Source organism: Centropristis striata, chromosome 13, assembly GCF_030273125.1.
Source record: "Centropristis striata isolate RG_2023a ecotype Rhode Island chromosome 13, C.striata_1.0, whole genome shotgun sequence".
Taxonomy (NCBI): Eukaryota; Metazoa; Chordata; class Actinopteri; order Perciformes; family Serranidae; genus Centropristis; species Centropristis striata.
Window position 1 is genome coordinate 14,041,674 of NC_081529.1, and position 24,286 is coordinate 14,065,959.

The window sequence follows — 24,286 nt, forward strand, 5'->3', positions numbered from 1 at the left end:
TGTGTGTGTGAGTGTGTGTGTGTGTGTGTGTGACAGTTTGATGGGCTCCCTCAGACGAGATAATAATGAAAGGACTTGTTCTAACAGTAGGATTAATTTTTAGGAGGGAAAGAAACAAACACCACCTACTCTGACAGGATGATTGACAGCTACCATGAGTGTATTTTTAGCCCCTTAAGGAACCAAAGTCTCTAAATGACAGCATATTTACCGACTACATCTTTAGTATTTTAGCAGTCAGCGTAGTTTGTGCAGGGGAAACGTCTCCTTAATATTTAGGACAAATTGTCCCCCCACTATAAAGCACCAGAGAACTATTATTTTGACTAACTGCTAGAAAACGACCGGTAGATACAACAATGCCTCCGGGTAAAGTAGCTGGCGGCAGAAAGTGTGGCTGCAATCTGCCACAAAATGTAAAGAAGAAGAAGCAGAGAGCTGCTGCTGCTGCAGTCGTTAAACACTCAGCCGCTGCTCTAGCACAGCTGCAGATTAGAGAGAGAAGACGACCAAATTCTAGTCTGTCAGCAGCTCGTATTAGAGCCACTGTTAGGAAAAAAAAGATTAACTCAGGAAAAAACAGGTTTTCAAGAATAAAGTCATAAAGTGTCTTTGAGACACATATGCAGTGGTGGAATGTAATTAAGTACATTTATTCAAGTATTGTACTTAAGTACAATTCTGAGATACTTTTACTTTACTTGAGTATTTCCATTTGATGTAACTTTATACTCCACTACATAGTTGACAGCTTTACACTGTACTGTGAACACATTTTTATATTTTATATTTGTTGTCTGTGTACAAAAACACTTTCTGCTGCTACACTTCTGTGCAATATAAATATTCTATTTTAACAGTTTTATATTTTACATTCATATTTATACTTTATTAATCTGACATTCCAGAGTACAATCACTGAACGAAATTTTGTTGCATTGGCTCACAATGTGCACATTTTATGTATAACTGAATGACAATAAAGTCTGTCTAAGTCTTGTTACTTTTCAGGTCAAGATTTAACATTAAAAAACATTATACATTAAAAGTGATTTGTGGATTTTTTAAATTAAACCCCATAACAATATGTTAAGTTAGAATTAGCCCTATCTTGAGAAAAATAAAATGCTGCTTACATAAATACTTCAATAATAGTAATCAAATAATATATTTAGAATATATAAAACAAGCTTAGTGGGGCCATTCTGTATGAGTACTTTTACTTTTGATACTTTAAGTACATTTTGATGCCGATACTTTTGTACTTTTACTTCAGTAAGTTTTCAATGCAGGACTTTTACTTGTTGTGGAGTAATTTCACAGTGTTGTATTAGTACTTTAACTTAAGTAAGGGATCTTAATATTTCTTCCACCACTGGATCTGCATGTTTTAGCATTTGGTGTCTGATCTCTAAACTTCAGGATGCTTCTCACTGAAAAGATGTGGCTTTTTTTGATGAGATGGTAGGGCTCTGTTTGGGAATCAGGTGTCGGAGGTTGTGAAGTTAACAACCGTGTAGACAATAAGCCCCACAGTGGTGATATTTTATGATCAGAAGTGTTTTCCATCTGTGATGAAGAGAAGCAAGAAACATTGACTCATCCACGGAGTGTTATATTAACAAATTAGCAGAACAATAATGTAATGCACAGCAGACTGTTTCTAAAATGTTATGAATTTATTCTCATTTAATTCTGACTGTTTGCGTGACTGTATTGTTGACTTGTGGGATATATTTGAAATTTGCAGAAATCTTTTGCTCAAACAAAGAGGAGCTATTAAAGTCAGGGCTTTATAAATTAAATAACATAAATTAATTTAAGATGTTTGTGGGAAAAGAAGCAACATTTAAAGAGGTCACTTCCCCAGAAGAGTAAATAATCTCAATTTGTGTTGACTCAGCAGTGTTAATATGAAATTTGAGAAGTTGTGGACAGGAGAATAAATATGTCATTAAGTGTGTATATATATACACACACACACACACACACACACACACACACACACACTGCCCTTAATATTAAATTGAATAATATAACTTAAGTGAGTGTTGGTGCTGAGTTACAGTAAAAGTCAGTATATTGTGGGCCAACTTTGTAGAAGAAGGTGAAAGGCGTCCTCAGTTTGGGAGCCGCCGCCCCCGCCGCTCCTCTCGGCGCTTCAGACCCACTTGCTGCCAAAAATAGCATTTCCTCTCACATGTTTAAATGCCACAGATGATGAAAAATTCACTTGTTTTAAACTTTCTTTGTCTGTTTTTTTTGTTTTTGTCTGAATGAAAAATAAGCTAATTTTATCCACATGTTTTACTTCAGGCTGCTGAGGGCCACACAAAGGGGCCCCACACTGGAAAGTATAAATTATTATATTAATTCAAGGCTTCTATTAACCATCCTGTTATGTTCGTTTCTCAGGAACATGCTTCAGGGTCAATTTGACCCGAGGCATGTTTGATTATCCAAAAGTGTCAGAAACTAAAAAAACAACAATAAACATTGTTTATATTTTATTAATAACCTCATTACTTTACTACATTTACTATTACATATTGTATTACTATTACATCATTTACTACATCACATCTTAATCAATATTTAGTGCAATGGTGTTCTTTACCTCTCACAGGTCATGGTTCAATGAGCATTATTCACTGGTTTTTCATAAAAAAAATACATGTTAAAACTTTTTTTAATGTACATTGGAAAGACCTACATATGAAATACAATGGTTTTACATGACTTAGATTTTTAAAAATTTGATTTTACATTTTTAAATGTTAAATCCTTTTTATACTTTTTATGAATTTTTTTTTAAAGATTTTCGTTTAGATTCTTTAACTTTGAAATGGGTCAATTTCACCCACAACATAACAGGAGGGTTTAAAAGATGTTGCACAACATAAAGTTAATTTATTTTCCTTTTTTAAAGTTATAATAATTGTATTTACTCTAAATTTCTTCTACATATTTTAAAAATAATAATTTGGATTTTATGTTTTTCCCTGAATTCTCATTGTGTAAAAACATAATGAGGAATCGATATCTAAAAAATGCTGTCATATGGAATCGTAATCAAAGTTTTCAGTCAGCGTCATAATTAAATCTGTACAGCAGTTAGAAAGGCAGCAATCAAAGTCAGTTTGTGCATACTTTGTGCATGTTTCCCTTCTTGTTACCTTGATGTTTTAGCTAAACTGGAGAATTAGTTTTTTTTTCCTGCATAAGGAGGAAACGCTGACGATGGACTTTTGTGATCTACTGAAAGACTCTTAATGCAGGAGAGGAAGTGAATGTCATTTAAAGTGTTTTGTCAACATTTTATAAGGTACATGAATTATCATGAAGTCATGCATGACTTACTGCTTGAAAAGGTATCAAGTAATCCATGAATCATAAGGAACGTAATAGAATTAACAGGGGAGATCGGGGCTGGCTGTATAACATTTCTTACATTCTCCTTCATAACTCTGTTATGATTGTTTGAACATATAGATGTTCCCAAATTAATATAACAACTGATATATTCTCACTTACAATGACAAGACTATAATAATACATTTCATGCAAGAAGTCAGTGTTACAATTGCCCCTTTGACGGAATGAAAAATAAATAAATCAACCATTAAATCCACTATACAGACAAACTTATAATACTCACATGTTTTGTCAATATCAATAACGCATTTAAAACACTCATTATTTTATACAAAAGTATGTTTATTGAGAAGCTGCTATTATGAAACAAACACGTTTTTTAATACATATTTCTTTAAATGTAAGTTTACATTGTCTGTTTACAGCTTTTTATATTATGTTCCTAAAGTTTTTATTTTATTTTTTTCCTTTTTATATTTCTACTTCTTTAGATTGTAAATTGTTAATACTTTATTATATTTTTTTACTTGTTTATTTGCGAATACCTTTACCTATATTTATAATTCATACTGCTGTTTACTATGTATTGTTTTTTGCTGCTGTAACTCTGGAAATTTCCCCGTTGTTGGATTTATAAAGGAAATCTTAATCTTAATTAAAATTTAGGGACAATGTTCATTTTCTAAAATAATGCATGTTTAAATTTGCAGTCATCTAAACTTTACATAACAGAAGAAAATACTACATCCCAAAAAAAGTAGCCTTTAAAGCTGAAAATCAATGTTCTGTTTCTGAGGTCAAATAATCATTTTATTATAATGCAGAGAGAGAATCCTACTGAGCATGAGCAGAGGAAGTATCGTCATAAACTCAGTAATTGGGTGTGTCTATCTCAGGCACGACTTAATGCAGGCACGATGTGATTTCTGAGTTTTAATGATGTTGCATTGCAGTGCATACATATTCTGGTATATTCCTAGTTTTGTCATCCAGATATTTTCTGACTTCATTATATTTGTGGCCCTTCAAATATCTTCAACACTGATAACTTTGATTAATGGTTGTGTATGAACCATTTGATGCTTATGAATGATTACAAATTGTTAATAACGAACATGGTGTAATTAACTATTGGAGAGTGTATGCTATTTCCACATATCTTGTGTCTTCACCAAGAAAATGTTATTGCTTCCTTAGTTGACATGATGTGAAAATGTTTGTCAATATTATGCATAATTTGAAACTAATATTGTGTGATGCATGCAACTTTTAATTTATTAACCAGTGCTGATTATGGAAATGGAGTCCAACATTCTGATCACATTTGTAATTTTTGTTCAAAAGCCTTGATTCATAGAAGGGCTGACTAGATTTGTGGGGTCACAGAGATATTGATTTATATGCAAAACAAGTTTCATACACCACCATTAATCACATGCTATTAATCAGTGTTAAAGACTTCATTTGAAGGTCCACAAACATGATCAAGTAGTAAAATGTTCATATGGAATTTAACAGAATCTATGTGCACTGCAGTGACTGGCCTGGCCCGTTAACTGCAGACTCCTAACCATCATTAATAACTAAGAAATCACCACGATTCAGAGACATTAGTTGCATTAATCCTTGCACATTTTTTTCAGTTCATGCCATTGATTACTTCAAGTTTTTTTTTACATGCATTAAGTTGTGATGATTCATGTACCTTTAATATACAGAGTTGCCATCATTTTAACAAGTTGGGAAACTTTAAAAAAACAAACAAACATATGTGACAGTAAATTTAGTGGCCGACCCTGCACTGTGTTATGATGTCCAAAACAGCAAGTGTATTCTAATTAAACTTTTATGTTGCTGTTATTAATATCAGTGGTGGAAAAAGTATTCAGATCTCTTACTTAAGTAAAAGTACTGTGAAATTACTCCACTACAAGTAAAAGTCCTGCATTCAAAACAAGTAACAAGTACAAAAGTAACAGCATCAAACTGTACTCAAAGTATCTCGTTATGCAGAAGGACCCAGTCAGATTGTTTTTATATATTCTAAATATATTATTACATTCTTTGTATTGATACTTTTATGTAAGAAGTGTTTTAATTTTGTAAATACAGGGCTAGTTTTAACTACCTACTATATTGTTATGAGATATAATTTAAAATCAAATGTCTAATCACTTTAAATGTATCATGTTTATGTCTTGATCTGAAAAGTAGCTAAAGCTGTCATGCTAAATGTAGATGAGTAAAAAGTGCAATATTTTCCTCAAAATGTAATGAAGTAGAATTATAAAGTTACATAAAATAGAAATACTCAGAAAAGTGCTTGAGTAAATGTACTTAGTTACATTCCACCACTGATTGATATCATAATTTCACTATTAGTATTAATAGTAATAGTGGCGAAGAAGTGGCTGAATATTTATAGATTTAATTTTCTGAGGTAAATAAGGTGATGAGATGAAATATGGAGCAGTGCGTGCAGCGGGCCACAGCAGAGAGGAGCCCTCTGCTGTTCAGAGCAGCTAACGGGAACACGGCCAGCGAGGAGGGAGGCTTCTGAGTGCGTGCGTGGAGTGGAGTGGAGACGGGCCCCTCTCCTTGCTGCCTCCCTATTGGCTGCCGTCGGTCCCGCCCTGTTCCTCGCCGATTCAAAACAAAGTCGAGGCTGACGTCACACACACGCGCGCGCGCGCCCCCACACACACTCGCTCTCATTTAAGACAAAGCAGGAACTCCCCTCCCTCCCGTCTTCTTCCTTCTCCCCCATCTTGTTTTTTAAGAGAGGGAGTGGAGCGGAGGCCGGGCCGGGCCCATGCAGGCACTAACTAACCCGGGTTAAAAAACAAAAACAAGGATAGGAAACAATGCAAAAGCTTTTATTCCTTATTGTTCTGACGCGAGCACAAATGACGCCAACTGTGTTTCTATTAAGGTGTTTCATAATTTCTTAAAATTATTCTAATTATTTATCTCAAATAAGGATGAGCATTGTTAAAGATTTCAGATGGGTTACATATACATTTTTATTAAAGCAAATCATTTCTTATCACCACTGCAACACTTTTACTGTCAGCAACATAATTACTTTTATATTATTGAAAGGATTAAACACATCATGAAACTATTTAACTAAAGGATAGACCTAACAGTGCAGCATATAAGTTATTTAACTGTGCAGGTAAAGGCTAAAATATTAACATAACATCAAACATAATTTTATTTCTACAAAACAATTTTAAAGTTTTCATGCTGTGAGCTTTTTAAACATTAGAAGATGAACAAGTTTGATTTGCAGATTTTTATCAGATACATTGAGATAAGAATTTGTTTTAAAAATGGCATATAAAATCATGTGTTTGTTATTAATGTTACTGACTGATGTTAATGAATATTATAAGTTATTAATGTAAAGGTCTTTTAAAAATTTTGTTTCTCCCAATTTATTTTTTAACATAACCTATTATTTTCGACTTGTGATTTTTTTTCTGAGCGTCTCAGATAATCTTAAATGATTTGATTTGATTTCATGAATATTCACAAATTATTAAATTTCAATAGGCCTATACATGATATTGATACATGTCTTACATGTATCAATTATCTGTTAACTAAAATCTTCAAATTGTGATAAAACTATTGTGATAAAAAAAGCTTTTTCAAATTATGAAAATATATTTAGAATTACATTTGAAGCAATACCTTAAGTGAGGGTATTTCTGTTCGAGCTAAACTTAGCTAATTGACGAGATAGCTGGAATTATATTTTTATTTCATTAATATTTCAGTTTTTAATGATACAGTCTTTGCTGTGAGGATATTCTTCATGTTTTTCTAAGGCTTAGCCTTAGTTCATCTTCTTCATCGGTTTTTCAACAAATTCATATTAAAAAAAATAATTTCTTCACTTTTTTAAAAGAGTTTCTACTGCAAGATATTTTCTCCATATCACAAGAGAATGGAAATATTCTGCATGTTTTTTTGTTGCTGCAAAATACCGATTTTTATTTCTACTATTAGAAGTTAGTGCTCACATTGTTTTGCTGTAATTAAGAAAGTAGTTGGATGTTGCAGAATCAGCTTGAAAGCATCTTCAAATCACCAAACAACATGTTATGAAGTTATAAACTGTAACATTACTAGTGGAGAAATACAAACATAGCAATATTTTAATATCTTTGTAACCGTTTGTAATCTTTGTCACGCGTTCATTATTCTGCCTGGCAGTGGAAACAAATGTTGCGACTCTTAACAGCTTCGGCTTTAATTCGGAAGCTCGTTATTTTCTTTGTTGCGCTGCTCCTACAGGAAGCTGTTGAGTCCGTCTTTATTCCACACCTTTACCTGCTGCTGCAGCTGCGGGCAACGGCTGAAACCATTCTCCTCCTCCTCCTCGCGGCCATACTACAACACAACCCCCTGCTGTATATTATGGCACACATCCTATGGAATAACCCCCTCCTTCCCTCCTCGTTCAGGGCTGTGCGCTCCGGCGGCCCCTCCCATCCCTCGCGCTGCTGTAGTAACTCCAGAGTAGTTTTTACGCACTTTGTGAATGAAGGGGACGCGCTCGTGCTCCTCTGCTCTCTTCGTGCACGCGCAGAGAGAAAAGCAGAAAAGCGAGTGCGAGGTGTCCATGTCCAGATCATAAAAGAGAACAGTATGCGCTGTAACACGAGCTGTGCGCGCTCCCGCTCTCCAAACGCTCTCTTTCAATTGTTTCTTGTTCTGTAAGTGACGCACGCATCTGTGCGCGCACACGGAGGGGGGTGTGTCCGCTTTAACGGCGCGGTGGTCGGCACACTTGGCACGTGAGACTTCTATATAATATCGGTCATTCTATACATCTATCTATACATTACGTCTCTCTGCAGGGATCAGACAGCTGCCCGCCTGCATCAGCCCTTAGTGTTCATGTAATGGCGTATGTGGTCCGCGCGCCCACCTCCTCCTCCTCCTGTGTGCTCTGTTCTGGTGAATTCTCCGCTGTCACGTGATTGCACTCATTGTAGTAAATGGGCGTTGGTCAAGATGGCCGCCTCCTGGCTCACGTGTGTGCGTGTGCGCGTGAGAGAGAGATGATAGAGAGAGAGGGAGAGAGATGGATAGAGATACATGTTGGAGTGAACTATTGAACGTGGTTGTGTCCACAGTCGGCGTCCTCACAGCTCGGAGAGGAAGTATTTGTTACTGTTAGGGCTACTTTGACACTCAGAACCTCGGGGACGTATATAAACAGGTAGATGAAAACTTATGATGCTCCACCTGGAACCAGCGCGGCCCTGTCATCTGAAGAAGTCTCTAGTCTCAAACATGACATTAAAGTGCAGGTTTCGTTCACTAAGACGGGCATACAGAGCCAGCAGTGTCTGTTGAAGGCCTCTGTCCCCGCCCAGCACCATGAAATGGCTATACGCATCACAAAATGGCGAGCAGCGAGGGGGAGGCGCTACCAGCGCTGGTTAAGATGTTGAGTTGTTCACCAACAAGCTCCTCTCGGTGAACGCGCTTCCACTGGCGGGGTTAACACCCACCAGGAAACACCTTTTTGGTGTCATTTAGTGAACTTCCTATCACGGAGGGTCCGGTATCTGACAGGGCTGTGAGTGCACCCGCTGTATGAGACATACTATAGAGACCAGCCTGCGGCTATTTAACGCACTAAAATCCTCGCTGTGGTTCCATACCGGCTGAGGCCCTTCCACCGGCTCAAAATGGAGATCACGCCGCTGCAAAATGGAGGCCCGCCGCACCGCACGCTCTGCAGGCGGGTCAGAGAGGAGAACAGAGCCTGAACTTTGACCCACCCCCCTCTCTCTCTCTCTTCTGCCATAAATGAATTCCAGACCTGAGGCCCCCCTCTCTCTAACATGTCGCCCACCTTCTGTTAAATATTACAACATCTTTAAACTTCTCTCAGATCGTCCGTTCTTTGCTACAGCTGCGGGCCAAACAGAGACTCTTTATGTGTGTGTGTTCTATTCGTCATGTGTCCGTGTGTGTTAATAAAAGAGGATGTGCACACACAAAAAAGCAGCATGCATCCATAATATCAGGTGAGTGTGCTTTAGAAACAGAATTAATATTTCTCATCTATTTGCAGTCCCCATTGTGTGTGTAGCAGGAGCATCAACAATAATACCTATTATTATTATCATTATTATGGATTGGGATATTGTGAAATTGCATATGGATAAACACTAGCCTGCTCAAAATTCAGAGTATATACTGTCAAGGACAAAATGATAAGACCACGCTTGTTTTCTTGTTCATTTTAATGCCTGGTACAACTAAAGGTACACTTGTTCTGAATGATTTTGGTTATTATCAAGAAAACAATGGAAGATGGCTATATCAGCTCTTCAATTAAACTCGTATGAGAGTTTAATTGATATAATACATCATTTTATTTGTCCAAAAAAAGTACCTTCAGTTGTACCAGGCATTAAAATGAACAAAAAATGTTGAAGAAAACAATAGTCTAATTCTTTTTTTCCATGACTGAATGTATACATTGTATATTAATATTTAAAAAAAAACAAACTATGATGGAACACATATGGAATTATGTAGTAAACAAAAACGTGTTAAACAAACCAGAATATGTTTTATATTCTTCAAAGTAGCCACATTTTGCTTCGATAGTCTCAAACACATGAAGGCAAGATATTCCAAAAATGAACTCTTTATAAGGCACACCTGTTAACTGAAAACCATCCAGGTGAGCAGCTCATGAAGCGGCCTGAGAGAATAACAGAAGTGTGAAAAGCTGTCATCAAAACAAAAAGGTGGCTACTGTGAAGAATCTAAAAAAATTTAAAAGCTACATAATTGCATATGTGTCTTTCCATAGTTCTGATGTCTTCAGTATTAATCTACAATGAAAAAATGAATAAAATTATATATATATATATATGAGAGGGAAAAGGCAATTTTCAGCTTGTTAATGTTTTTATTTAAAAGAGAAGCTAATGCTAAGTTAGTGGAAGGACAGAAAACATAAGCAAAGTGTATGATACACACACACACACACACACACACACACACACACACACACACACACACACACACACACACACGTATAAATATTGTATAGTTGAGTGCCTTTGCAGATGGCTGCTGAGCTGTCAGCCAGCTCCACAATGCTCACGGTGGCATCAGTATTAAAGTTTGATTGGAAAAGATTCACCCTAAGTGGGGTTTAGTGGACCAATGAGATTGCAGCAAGTCAGTGAGTTGACCTTTCCCCTATAAATGTGGGCCAATCGAAGTGCGAGGACAGCTGTGACGGGGCTCTGCTGCTCCTTGTTTCTGTGTTCCACCTGTGAAGGAAACGGCTAACAGACTCTTCCGTGATGTGTAAGATTGCTTTTCATCCCCGGTGACCGGATGTGTAGCTTGTGAGTGGACTGTCACTGTTGAGGGATCTGGATGAAATGGCTGTCCACATGATGTGGCAGTGCTCTAACTGGCTGATGGTGTGGCACCCACCCTCTACTCCCTCACCCTGGTTCCCACCACCACCTTTCATGGTTTCTCTCCTCCCTCTTCCTGCCTGAGCTGTCTATTTACAGCTCTCGTGTTACACTGGCTGGAACTTTCCTTCTAGCCTTCAGCATCGAGGGAAGGCTCTGAGGGAAAATCTCCAGGAGATGGACCTGAGGAGAGGGAGGAAAGGAAAAGGAAAAAAGCTATAAAAATGGAATATGAGAAGAGATTTAAAGTTGCCAAGATGAGAAACAGTCAGGCTGCTATGATGAATATTTTCAATTCATGCTTCCACATAAATGTTGCACAAGATTCTATAAGAAAATGTGTTTACTTTAACGAGGGGGTGCCACAGGATCAGCTAATAAAGAGTCAGCCCCCCTGCCTGCCCCAGGTGTACTGTGTGGCTCTTTCTGTGGCAACTGCATCCAGCTTGTCTTCTAAACAGGTAGATGTTGAGTTCACCTCAGCGTTTGCATCCTCCAGAATTTCTTTCCCCTTATCTCAACTCTCTCCTCTCAGCACCCGTATTCATTCATGCAGTATCTAATTGTCGGCTCAGCAGTGAGGAGGCACATTGATGATGACTGTGGCGATTGTGGGAAGGGTCAGCAGGTGGAGTTATGAAGATGTTTAGCTGACGGAACGACAGGTAGATTTGGATTAGGTGATATAAATCTGGCTGGTAACGAGGACGGTAAGCACGCTGCATGATGATGTTGTGTTGCCTCAACCCACTTGTTCCTCACCATTAGCAATAAAAAATTAATCTGTGATTTTATGCTGGGTAGATAGCTCTTATAAAATATTAACCCCCTGCACTTCTGTGCTCTTCTAGCCTGCAGCCAGCGTTTGCTTCGTACGAGGGGACACTTGAGAGCAGGCTGTTGTACGGGCTTTGTAATCGTAGCAGGTAATGGCTAGTCTGTAGACCCAGGTCTATATTTATGTGTTTCATGTGCCTTGCAAACAGTAGATACAGATGAGGCCAGAGCAGCAAAGACTCCAGTCACATGATCATCTTTTAACTGCTGCTGTAAAGGACCATTTTTATCAGGTCCAGTTTAAAGGGACATTTTGGGAAGCATTCACTTTTCTGGAGAGAGAGTACGACACGTTTGTCTGTGAGATATAAGGTCACAGACATAGACTGTATATAAATAATGGACATAGTCACGGTGACGTCACCCATTGGTCTGTGGACTGCTCGTTTGTTGCTATCTTGCTTCACCATCTTTGTTTTTGAAACCAGCAGAAACCATATTTGGACTGGGGGAGGAGCGAGGGGTGGATATATGGGTGTATCTAAAAATAAAATGTTAGTGCTAAAACAATATGTATGTTACGTACCGGAAAAATGTAACATCTGACTCCTTGGAGTGTCTTTAACAGTGGTGGGAGAAGTATTCAGATCCATTACCTAAGTAAAAGTACTGATAGAACACTGTGAAATTACTCCACAACAGGTAAAAGTCCCGGATCCATATTTTACTGAAGTAAAAGTACAAAAGTATCAGCATCAAAATGTACTTAAAGTATCAAAAGTAAAAGTATTCCCTGTGCAGAACGACTTGAGTAAATGTACTCAGTTACATTCCACCACTGGTCTTTAAGTACAACCAAATTCTAAACAAAACATTTTTACATAAAGTAAAAAGTTAAAATAAACTTTCATGAAGTCACAGCTTGCCATGTTAGCGACCTGTCAATCAAAGGTGGCCACACACAAAAGCATACCCTGGTTTATCATCTGTTTTCTTCTAAATGGGTTGTTTATTTTCACAGCTAACATCATGTTGTACTGAAGAATATTTAAAACTAGCGACCGCGACCATAGTTTTGCCACAATAATTTTTTCTGAGGTAATAAACCAAGTGAGAAGTAATTTTGTATTGAGATAGATGGGACCGAAGTTCTTTTGCAACTGCTGTTTGTTTTTGTTTTTGGGTGTGCTTCACTGCTCAGACCAGGAGGTTGCCGCCTGGTTATAGAAACCAGGGAAACATTCATTCATTGTTTTTTCAGTCATACATAAACAAAAAAAGTGTGTCAAGAAGTAGTCCACCACATAACACCCCTATAAAACGGCAAATTGTCATTTTTCCACTGGTGACAGGAAGAGAGTTGTGCTTCACAAAAGAAAGATTGTGGTGAAATAGGGCAGAGTCGGGCTGGAGGCGCCTGAAACCATGCAGCATTCTTTCACTTAGTTTATCTAGTGTGTAATGCTGATTTGTTTAGTGTGGTCCAGAGGAGCTGTGGTTTATCACGTTGTCTGTTGGTGAGGTCACTTGAGACCCCTGCAGACGGCAGCTAATGCTCGGCGCAGTGAAACTGTGGATAAAAGGCTTTGCTGTGTATCGATGAGCACTTGTGTAGCAGTCAGTTGGAACAGAGAGTCAGGTGGGTCAGCTGCAGCATCCTGATGTCTGTTGGACTGAATATGGAGCCTGAAGTAAACTCACTGTGGCTTCCTGCTGCCATCTTCTCTTTGATTTGATGCAGCAGATTCTTACCTTATTAAAGCAATTAATAAGTAAAGCAATTCTTAAGGTGAAAGTAATGAAAAGATAAAAACTCTCTGCTAGGGATGAGTGTTTGGAAGAAACCTGCCAACTCGAGCATCTATAACGTTAATGATCAATTAATTGATTAATCCCTATGTTTTTATACATACTCCAGTATTTATAAATACATGTATACATTGGCAAAATAAAAGATGTATACACAGTACTATGTAAGAGCCTGTTTTGATAAGGGATGCTTTTATTTTGAAAGGACAAAAAGAGACATCCTTGTGATCATAAAACTAAATCAAGTTGGATTAAACTGTAAAGATAACGTCAAGGAGTTCAGTGTTTTATGTTTAAGCCCCCGAAGAGCCATGAGGTTAGTTTTCACAGTAATCTTGCATATTAAAGTGTGTCTGGTGTTTTTAAACAAGTTTTGGATCAAATTAAACCTAGTAATTTACGCTAGCAAGTTTTAATACTAGTTTTGCTCCTATTTATCCTCTTGTATTTCTCTGTGTTTTTATGATTGTTATTGCAACTTTCAGTTTGGAAACTGTAGCTTTATTCAACTTAATTCTCAGCTCATTGGCTTATTCACGTACGGCCGCAGATCTGAACACTCAGCCGTGTTTCAGTTCAGTGAGCACTGATTCGCAGTCATAGATACAATTGAAAAATATACAGATTGAAAATTTCACCTACTTTAACTCATCCACAAGTCTTCTTTTCTTTTCTTTGTACACTGGAACCAACCAATCAATATGTATACATATTTACCTGCTTTAACACGTGTAAATAGCAGTCAACACCTGCCATCTGGGTGCCATACACTCACACTACAAGGTGTCTCTCTCACACACACACACACACACACACACACACACACACACTCCTCATCATCATCCCTGAGTTTCATAGTCTTCTTTGATCTAAGACTGTGGATGATGTGTGGCTGTGTGTATTAATAATGTGTGTGTGTGTGTGTGTGTGTGTGTGTGTGTGTGTGTGTGTTGCCCCAGTAGAGTGTCGGGAACAGTTTTCATTGACTTTCCAGCTTGTAATCTCTCTCTGTCTGACTGTCTCAGACGTAATCAGCTTAAAACATGCACTGGTAACCGTACTGTAACACACACACACACACACACACACACACACACACACACACACACACACACACACAGTTTTAGAAATGTTCATGGCAGCACCTACATTAAGCAGTTTTTGACAATACATTCATAATGCATCACATGATCAAAAAGTCACCTGAGGTCCATTCATGTCCTACAGAGCTGAGCCAAAAAAACACACTCTTGTTTTAATCGTCTTCCTAAACAACTACGGCTATCTAGATATTGCACCATCAAGTCAAATCTCCTAATGAGTAGATAAATTTTTTTTAAACTAATCTGAAGCACTAGGTGTTAATTTAAAGATTTCTTTGTTGTTGTTGAGCACAAGTTAAAATAAGACTCAAAAGTACATGTGTACAAATACATAACTACTTTTATAACAGTGTAACAGTGTTCAACACACACTCACTTAGAGGGCTTGTATAATATGTATGTGTTTATGTTTCTACTGTTCTTTTTTAACTTATTATATATGATTAAAGATTATTCTATTCTATAAGTACCATACGTGTGTAAATTGTTGACGAGGGTAGTTAAAAAAAAAAAAGAATATTTTACATTTGTGACAACGCTGATTCCAAATGAGGTGGTTTGTTGCCTAAAAAAGTATATAAAACAGAAAGCGATAATTTGTTAATTCCCTCTCACAAATATTCAAAAGCTGTACAAAGGCGACATGTAATGTTTAAACTGATTTAATTCTGTTTATTGTAAATACATGCTGAATTTGGAAGTTGATGTTTTTATAGGACACTTCAAATGTGAAATGTAAAATTTAACATGTTAAATGTCTAAAAAGCCTGTGTGCCTTTATAATGTAAATTCACATGCAAAGATAAGATAAGGGATAAGATGTGACTTTATTTATCCCACAGTGGGGAAATTTAGTTGCCACAGCAGCTCAACACACAGACAAATAGATATAGAAAACAGAATAAGAATAAAAAAAAATAAGACATACATACATTCTATACACATTCTATACATACATTTCTGCTGTTTATTATTTATATATATATATATATATATATATTTGTGTGTGTTTGTTTTCCTGAAAGTACTTTGCATTTTACAGATATCGCACATTGGATAAAAAAATATTTTAGCATGTTTAATAGGTTTAATAGGTTAAATAGTTTGTATGTAATGGTATGAACATCAATAAATTTCTACATACTAAAATTGAGCGGTCTCAGGCTTGGCTATAATGTATAACGTTCCTTCCACCACCCAATATACCTGTCGTGATATCTTCCTGGAGAGTCTTGGTGTTGTATTTGGTCATAGTCAAAAAAGTCACCCGTCACAATAAATCTTAGTCAGGCAGTGAGCTCCATATGTGTATGTTGCTGTAGCAGTGAATGTTACTCCTTAGCTATGAAGCGACTCTGAAAGGAGGTGATGGAATATGTTAGTGTGACCTGGCTGGATAGACAGTATAGGAGCAGCTGTATGTCATGGCTGTAGAAGGACACATGAAAGTGTAAGACAACACACACACACACACACACACACACACACACACACACACACACACACACACACACACACAGGGCTTGCTGTGGTCCCAGGACCCCCTCTGTCTGGTCTGAAGCGCTCTAACCCTTAGCCTTTGACCCCTCCTAGAGGCAAGCCTTTCTCCCCTCTTGCTCCTCTCCTCCACCTCCTCCTTGAGGACCACACTCTTTTCATTCTCTTGGCTTCTTTTCTTGCTTCCCCTCTTTCTCTCTGCTCCTTTGTTCAGCTGGAGGCTGGAGCCGAGCGGGGATTTAATACCTTCACAGCTGAGGGAACCTCAACAGCTCCAGTTTCCACATTAGACTTAAGACATTTTCAAGCTTCTTTAACAATGTGTTTCGATCTTTGCACATCAACAAAGAGTCAAGGACGCAGCTCTTGGAGCACATTTCTTACTTGTTTCAGTGGGGCTAATTTATTTGAAATGGAAACATTTTGACAGCCATATTGACATGTTCAGGTACATGTTCAATCAAAACATGGATTCCATTCATCAAGTGTTAATTAAGCATTTAGTTCAGGTTGACAGGACGTCTCACCACCATGTAGGTAGAAGGCAAAGATGTTTTAAAATGCAAAAAGATGAGCGAGCAAACATGTAAGCAAATGTCGCCTGCCCGCCAATGCATCCATCTTCTTAGCCCGCCCATTCTTAATGTGTTGCCATGGTTTCAGCCAATGGGATATAGGTCTGGGTTGGCAGGCGGCTGTAGTAGGGGTCAAACAAGTTCACTGTTGGTGACTTAATGGGGGTTGGGATGTAAGTGTGTGTGTGGTGGGGGGTGCTAGAGAGGATAATGGCGAGTTGATGTGTTGATAAGGTGGGACTTTACATGCATGTGTTGAGGTGATGAAGGTTTCGTGTATACTGCAAGTCCTGCATATGGAGGTGTGGAGAATAGGTGTTTTTGGCAGCTTGGGGGATGGTGCTAGTGATTATAGCTAAGCATTGATCACTGATCAAAGGACTTTGGTGTGTTTTTTGGATGGGGGATGTCAGGTATTTTGGATGCACAAAAGACTATTCATCTGTGCTGGAGCCTCCTGGGGGTGTGGGTGGGGCTTAGAGTGGGAGGTGGAGATGGGGGTTGGTTGTTGTTGGGGTTTAGGGCCATTGATGCTCAGTTGCGTGGGGTGTGAGCTTGGATAAAGAGTGGTAAAGATTGAACGTTGCACTGTTGCAAGCAGCTTTGGTAAGAAGGCCAAGGGTCAAAGGTGCTGCACTAATGCAACAGATGGAAAAGTAGTCAGCTGTAGAGATCTGGGACACAGTCTAGTTCTTGAGAATCATTCAGTCCCAAGTGTAGTTTTCCTATATGTGAAAAAACCTTGATCAATGCTATACAATATGTTGGTACTCGAAAAGCAAAATCAATGATGAAACCACAATTGTTGAAACCTTCTTGGTACTGAACAATACCCAAGAATTAGAGCTCTCAAAACATCCTAAGAATTGAAACCCCAGAAGGTCATGGCAGAGCGAAGAAGTCTTTGTGTTCTAATGTGTTGAATACTAAAGTGGAGGAGGCTCACGTGCAACAGTGAAGAGCTTAATGCACAAGACCTACACAGAAAACCTACACACATATATGATGACAGTGGTAAACATCACATAACCGCTCACACACCGATGCAAAAACTGACATGATTACAGGATTAAAATGCACACATACACCACTGCCTCCCTGCTATTCAGCACCCATCCCCCACTGAGTGTGTGGGTGGTGGAGCGGGATGCTGTCCCACTACTTGCTGTTGATTCAGTGGTTTTCTCCAACAACTGGAGCTCTAGCCTTACAATGGCGGACTATAGCAGCTGGGGTGTATGAGGGCCGTTGGACCCCCCACCTACCTGCATAAATGTTTCTGTGACCATTTCACAATTGGGATCTGTACAGCAGCCAAGAACAAGACGTTTCTAGCAGATTCTCTGTTGGTACAGATGGTGTAGTGATATCAGGACCTCATGGGCAACGTACAAGGATCGTACAAGATATATCAGAATTGCTGCCTGATTTGCTCATACTCACCTGCTCCATCTGTGAGCAGTTATAAATGGAAAGGTTCCTTTCTAAAGTAGAATTTGGGCCGAAAGCAGAATTTTATATCCAAGCGAAAACCGAGCTGTTGGCGTAAGATGAACAAACCAAATGTGTTAGCACTGGCTGACCTTGAACACGTGTCTTGTGGTGAAATATCTATGTTTATTAATTGGCAATCATGATAACTGAAGTGCATTCCTGTCCTGTTAAAATGGCTGCTTTTCTGGAGCATTGACATGCATCCTTTGCATCATGTTCCTAACTGACTCGGGCTGGGTATCACCAATGATTTTTAGAAAAATCTAACCAGTACTGATTCACAAGGTCCTGATTCTTTTAGATTTCCGATCCAATGTGATTTGATTACATATATTTCAGTTGCAATAAAAAAAATGTTGTATATGCAAGATATTTTCAGGGATTCCTAATGTAAAAAAGTCTATCTTTTCTCCCTGTCCCCTTAAAACTGCATGATGTAAGCCTCTATGTAGGCCTGTAGAGTCATGTGAGACTAATGCGGTTTAAGATCATGGGAAGAAAGGTTGGAATAAAACCTGAGAATATATGTTGAAACTTGAGAATATATTAAACCTGAGATTATATATAGAAGCTTGAATATATGTTAAAACCTGAGAAAATATAAAGAAACTTGAGAAAAAATAAAAAATATATATATCAGGCTGTGTGAACGGTGAGCAGGACAAATGTGGTTGTACTGGTGTTCAGTGCTTGGTGTCCTACACAGGGCCTGGTCGGAGCTGATGGAGGGAGTGCTTGGACACCGTTTGGGTTTAGTGTTCCTATCAAAGGGAGTCACTTCAAACAGACTCTTCTTCTCTCCACCTATTTATCTTTCAAGACACGTTCTGGCTTCAGTCAGCAGCCTCTTATCCCCAACCCACTCAGTGTTTGACCTGTCATTAGTGTCCAGAGTCAGTAGCATGGCACTCAGTGAACTGTGATCATTATTATAATCATTCCTATCTCTGACTCCTGAAACTTTGTGCCACTTCTCTTTCTGTTTGTTAATTTGCTAACATGTCTTTCTCCTCTGTCCACAGGACCAGGAAACTGCAGATCAGAAACATACCACCTCACCTGCAATGGGAGGTTAGTGCCTTTTTTTTCCTCTTTAATTTTCAACCACATCACATTCCTATCTTCTTTTCATGGAAAAACATTGTTTTTAGCAGTGTGTGTATTAGAGATGTGTATCAGCAGAGGCCCCATGATACGATTTTATCCCGATACTTGAGTCACGATCTGATATTATTGTGATCTTAAGCAGTTTGCGAAATGGTGTGAGTATTGCGATAAAATATATTGCAATTTACCTGTTTAACTGCATTTTGTGTCCACAAAATTAAATTCAGTCAAGAGAAAATTCTCAGTTTATTCATCTCACTTCAGTCTTTTTATTTCTCCACAATGAGAGTCAAACCCACAGACTGACCAGTCAAACTGAACTGAACTGATATCAAACATGCATGGACGACAACAACTGCAACATTTTCTCAACTTTAAACTTCACTGAATTTGAAGAGTGAAATATAAAAAAGCCTAACTTTGCAGCGTTATTTCTACAACTTCCCAACACACATGATGCCTATAGATTCCTTAGATCTTCTAGTTTCATATGATACCAGTGTATTCCTACAAATGAGCCTGCTCCGCCCTCCGGAAAAAGATGGCGAAAATACTGACGGCCCTGCTGGCTGTCAAAACGCTAAATATTGATACTTGGCAGCAATTAATCTATATAATGCCACGCAAAATGATGTGATACTATGCCGTATCAATTTTTTTTCCCTCACCTCTACTGGGTATAGGCTCCTAAAAAAGGCCCTCAGGCTGGTGTGTGTGTGTCTTATTATTAGTCTTTCTGAAAAGCTGGCCACAAAACGAGCAGCACCTCGACAGGAACAGTCTTACTCAGGCAGTCCATTACATACCCAACTAATGCAGTTAGGTTTGTGTGTTAGGGTGAGGCCCCTTTTGTTTCTGTGTATTTGATCAAATGTTTAACCTAGAAATATTATATTTTTCAGTTCTGTTGCCTTATATTATTACTGAGTCTACCAGGGGCCTTTAACTGTTTGTCCATCTTGACTCAATCTTCCTCCACAACAGAACAACATAGAGTGGCCAGTCACATTTACAGACATCTTGTCATCTTGTAACCCCTAACCTTCTGACATCACAGCCACTTCACTCAGTGATTGGTCAGCTGTGTGGAGGCAAGAAAGTGAGCACAGTTAGAATTTCTCTTTCTAAACCTGTCTGTAAATGTTCTATTACCCCTCATAGTCGATAAAACCAGCACGTGGTGGAAAAAGTATTTAGATCCCTTACTTCAGTAGTAGTACTAAGTAGTACTAAGTACTAATACCACACTGTATTACTCCACTACAAGTAAAAGTCCTGGTATCAAAACTTACTGAAGTAAAAGTACAAAAGTATCAGCATCAAAAAGTACTTAAAGTATCTAAAGTAAAAGTACTCATTATTCAGAATGGTCCCAATCAGATTGTTGCTGTGCTCATTTTACCTACTTAGTATCCTGTTATGTGGTTTAATTAATAAAACAGTGTATTCATATTAAATGTACCATGTTTTTGAAAAATGACGAAAGCTGTCAGCTAAATGTAGTGGAGTAAAAGTAAAAAGTTGCATAAAATGGAAATACTCAAGTAAAGTACAAGTACCTCAAAATTGTAGTTAAGTACAGAACTTGAGTAAATGAACTTAGTTACATTCCACCACTGATTAGAAGCATGTCTCACTGAGCATCAGGGAAATATATATTTTACAAAGTTATCTTCCTACAGAAGCCACAACTGTTTGGTGGAGTGAAAAGTGTTTTTAGTCAAGAACAAAACCTGCTCTGTGCAACAGATGACCTGACGGTAAGACTAAAGATGTTCAGGTGAAGTTTGACGTTGAGGGAGAGGAATGAAGGAAGCACACAGCCAATAAAGCCAGCAGCATTAGCATGAATGATAATCATTGCTGTAGTGTGGCTCAGGTGGAGCTGGCTCCTCCACACTGGTACATCTGCTCCGGTGTCTCTGATGCTGGGAGACGTATGTGTGTGTGTTTGTAGGCTGAATGTGAATCATGGGGAACCACAAAACTTTGCGCGATTATATTCTCTTCTCAAACCAAAAACAGCTTTGGGTGGGAATGAATGAGTTTGAGTGGAAAAATCAGCTTGATTGTAATGGAAACATTAACTAATAGGCGCATATTGATTACCTGTTTTAAGCCTTAACCTATTGATTTCAGGTAAATGCTGCAGCCACTTCAGCTGAATGTCGAAGTACAGTAACATTTAACCAGCACTGGAAGCTGATTGGGTATCAGCAGACTGGCCCCGATCACTGACCAGCGTGAATGAACCACTGCACAGAACACTGTAGCACAATATACAGTAATAAAAGATTAAACAAAGGTTTATGAACTCCACAAACACAGATCTTAGAACATGCATTCTGTGGATAGAATACCCCTATTTAGGGAAAATCTGTGAATTCATCAAACAAGACTGACACATCAATACATTCCATAGATGTGGTGTGTCTTCTTGTGTGTGTGTCTTTTGCATCATTATTGTTTTGGTGAGGGTGTGGCACATGGTCTGCCTGCCTGTGTATGAGTGTGTCTGTGGGCCTCTGTCTCTCCACTGCTCTGATCCTCCAAGCTGACTGAAACAAGTAATTTTTAATGCGTCTGACTGATAATGAGGGTCAGAGGTCACAGCAGAGTCAATTGTTACTATCTCTTATGTTAACTGGTCTGTTTTGTCCCATGTCTTAAATGATCCATAAAATACCCTCAAAACAATCATCCAATTTTTGCCTTACCACTTTGTGACCTTTTTAGGCTTCCTTTTCCATGAAAAGATTAGTTTTAATATTTGTGGGTGTGGCCCCATGGGCCTTTCTTTTGACAGCAAAAAAGAAACTGTAAAATGAACCTCGAGATTAAATAAATTAAAATTAATTATGTTGCCTGACTTTTACTAAGGGGTATTAGAAGACATCTCAAATAAATATTTTATTTTAATATTGACTTTAGTAACATCTATGATGTTACGGTTCAATTTTGAACTGTATATATTTCACTAAATATTGTTTTATAATCTTATATTATAACTGAAACAACACAAACATTATAATTTTCCCAAGGGCATTTTATAATTTGTGACAAAGCCAAAGCCTTGATACAATAAACAAAAGTTGTGTGGTACTTTTATGCATTTAAAAGCTAAAACGGGTCGGTGCCGAACCTTACACAAGAGGAAGGTTAAGTAGAGCAGTAGACCAGGAAGACTTGTGTCATTGTTAATATTACAATTTTGTTGGTATAATATATATATATATATATATATATATATATATATATATATTATTGATCCAATTATGTAAGCAGCGGTTTATTTTCTCAAGTCAGGGTTCGTTTTAACCACTAAATATACTGTTATGTGGTTTTATTTAATAAATGTCTAATCACTTTAAATGTATCGTGGTTTTATGTTAAATCTCGACTTGAAGAAAAATAAAGCTGTCAGCTAAATGGAGTGGAGTAAAAAGTATGAAGTTAAATAAAATGGAAATACTCAAGAAGAGTACATGTACTTAAAAAATGTACTTAAGTACAGTAGTTGAGTAAATCATACATCCCACCACTGATAATATCCATAAGTGGTAGATATTAACAATGATGAAAATTACACGATCAAACTGGAAGTCTTGTCTTGCAGGCAGTGATGGAAGAAGTATTCAGATCTCTTACTTAAATTCACCTCATTATTTTCACAGTGTGGAATTTTGCTTGACCGTATTGTCTCCTTTTCTCTCCCTCCCTCTCTCCCGCTGTGTCAGGTGCTGGATGGTCTGTTGGCTCAATTTGGAACTGTAGAAAACTGTGAACAAGGTAAGACTTCTGAGTTTTACTCTCACTAAACTTTAAGCCTGTGTGAGCTTTGCTGTGGTTCGTGAACACTGCAGACCCCTGTCTTCTTTATATAAATCACTGTCTGCCCTGATGATATGAACCATTTTGACATTAGAAGTTGCTAACAGAAGAGCACAAACAGAACATGCAAGTACAGCCCTTAAACAATTCCCATCCATGCCACACTGTGGTTTATATGTGGTGCTTTGCTGCCCCCAAGTGGTAACAGGGTGACACTTGTTTTTCTGTCACAGTGAAGACAGTTAAGTTACCAGTCAGACTTGAGGATTGGGGCAAGATAGGAGGGCAAAAATAATGAGGAGGATTTTTTCATTATGCATTTTACATTTTTTAAAAACTTTCTGTGTTCGGTGAAGTTGGAAAGATATTGACAGATTTGTTGTTCCAGTGTCAGTTAGTCATCAGAGGAACAGTGTTTTCTATCCGAACAGTTGGGTAGACGGTACGCTACAACAAAGTTACTAAAACAAATTTTCATCAATGACGTAAATAGAGCAATAAGCACAAGTATTTAAGGGTGTAGTAGTATTAAAATCCCCCGACACATAAATTAGATTTTCTTGGTTTTAACTACTACAGCTATTGTTTTTGGGAAAATCTGCTTTTATGAAATTTATGTATTGAGGAAAATCAAGTTTTGTATTCTACTTTACCACACTCAAAATGTTGGCTTTATCCTCAATATTTCAACTTTTCCTGGCCCTAATCCTCTTCCCTGCGACCCTACACCTGTGATCATGAAGACTGCTGTTTGTCCATTTCAGCTGTTCTATAATGTGTAGAAATAATAGTCACAGTTTAAAATTTTTATATAGAAAATAATATATAATAATAATAATAAATAAAATAATTTATATAACTGGAGTGAAAAATGTGTTTAATTAAGATAAGATATTCCTTTATTGATCCCCCATGGGGGAAATTCAGGTGTTGCAGCATCACAAGTACAGAGTAAACGGATTAAGATAATAAAAATAGAATCAATTAATGTTAAATAAATTACTATAATGGCCATTTATGCCTACTGTCAGTAATTTGCATCATACCTACATTTATATCTATTGTATGTGCTGTATTGAAGTTAACAATCACCACTTTATTTAGCATCTGCTTGAAAGCCAAAACACAAATAACTTCAGGTTTTATATAATTGTAAATAAATTCAGGCAGTAAGGGGTTAACGTTTCAGCTTTGAAAAGAGAACAGAAGGAAAAAAAGCTTTTGGCTGAGTATGAAAAAGCACACA

At 37.8% G+C, this 24,286-nt stretch overlaps 1 protein-coding gene across 1 annotated transcript in view; it reads left to right on the top strand.

The window, feature by feature from the left end:
- The window catches only part of igf2bp1 (insulin-like growth factor 2 mRNA binding protein 1), a 60,750-nt gene that overhangs the window by 22,070 nt on the left and 14,394 nt on the right, over positions 1-24,286 (top strand). Inside the window, exons 3-4 of the mRNA XM_059347721.1 lie at positions 19,125-19,173; positions 22,947-22,998. Coding sequence (XP_059203704.1) covers positions 19,125-19,173; positions 22,947-22,998 — 101 coding nt within the window. The remainder of the gene's footprint in view (positions 1-19,124; positions 19,174-22,946; positions 22,999-24,286) is intronic.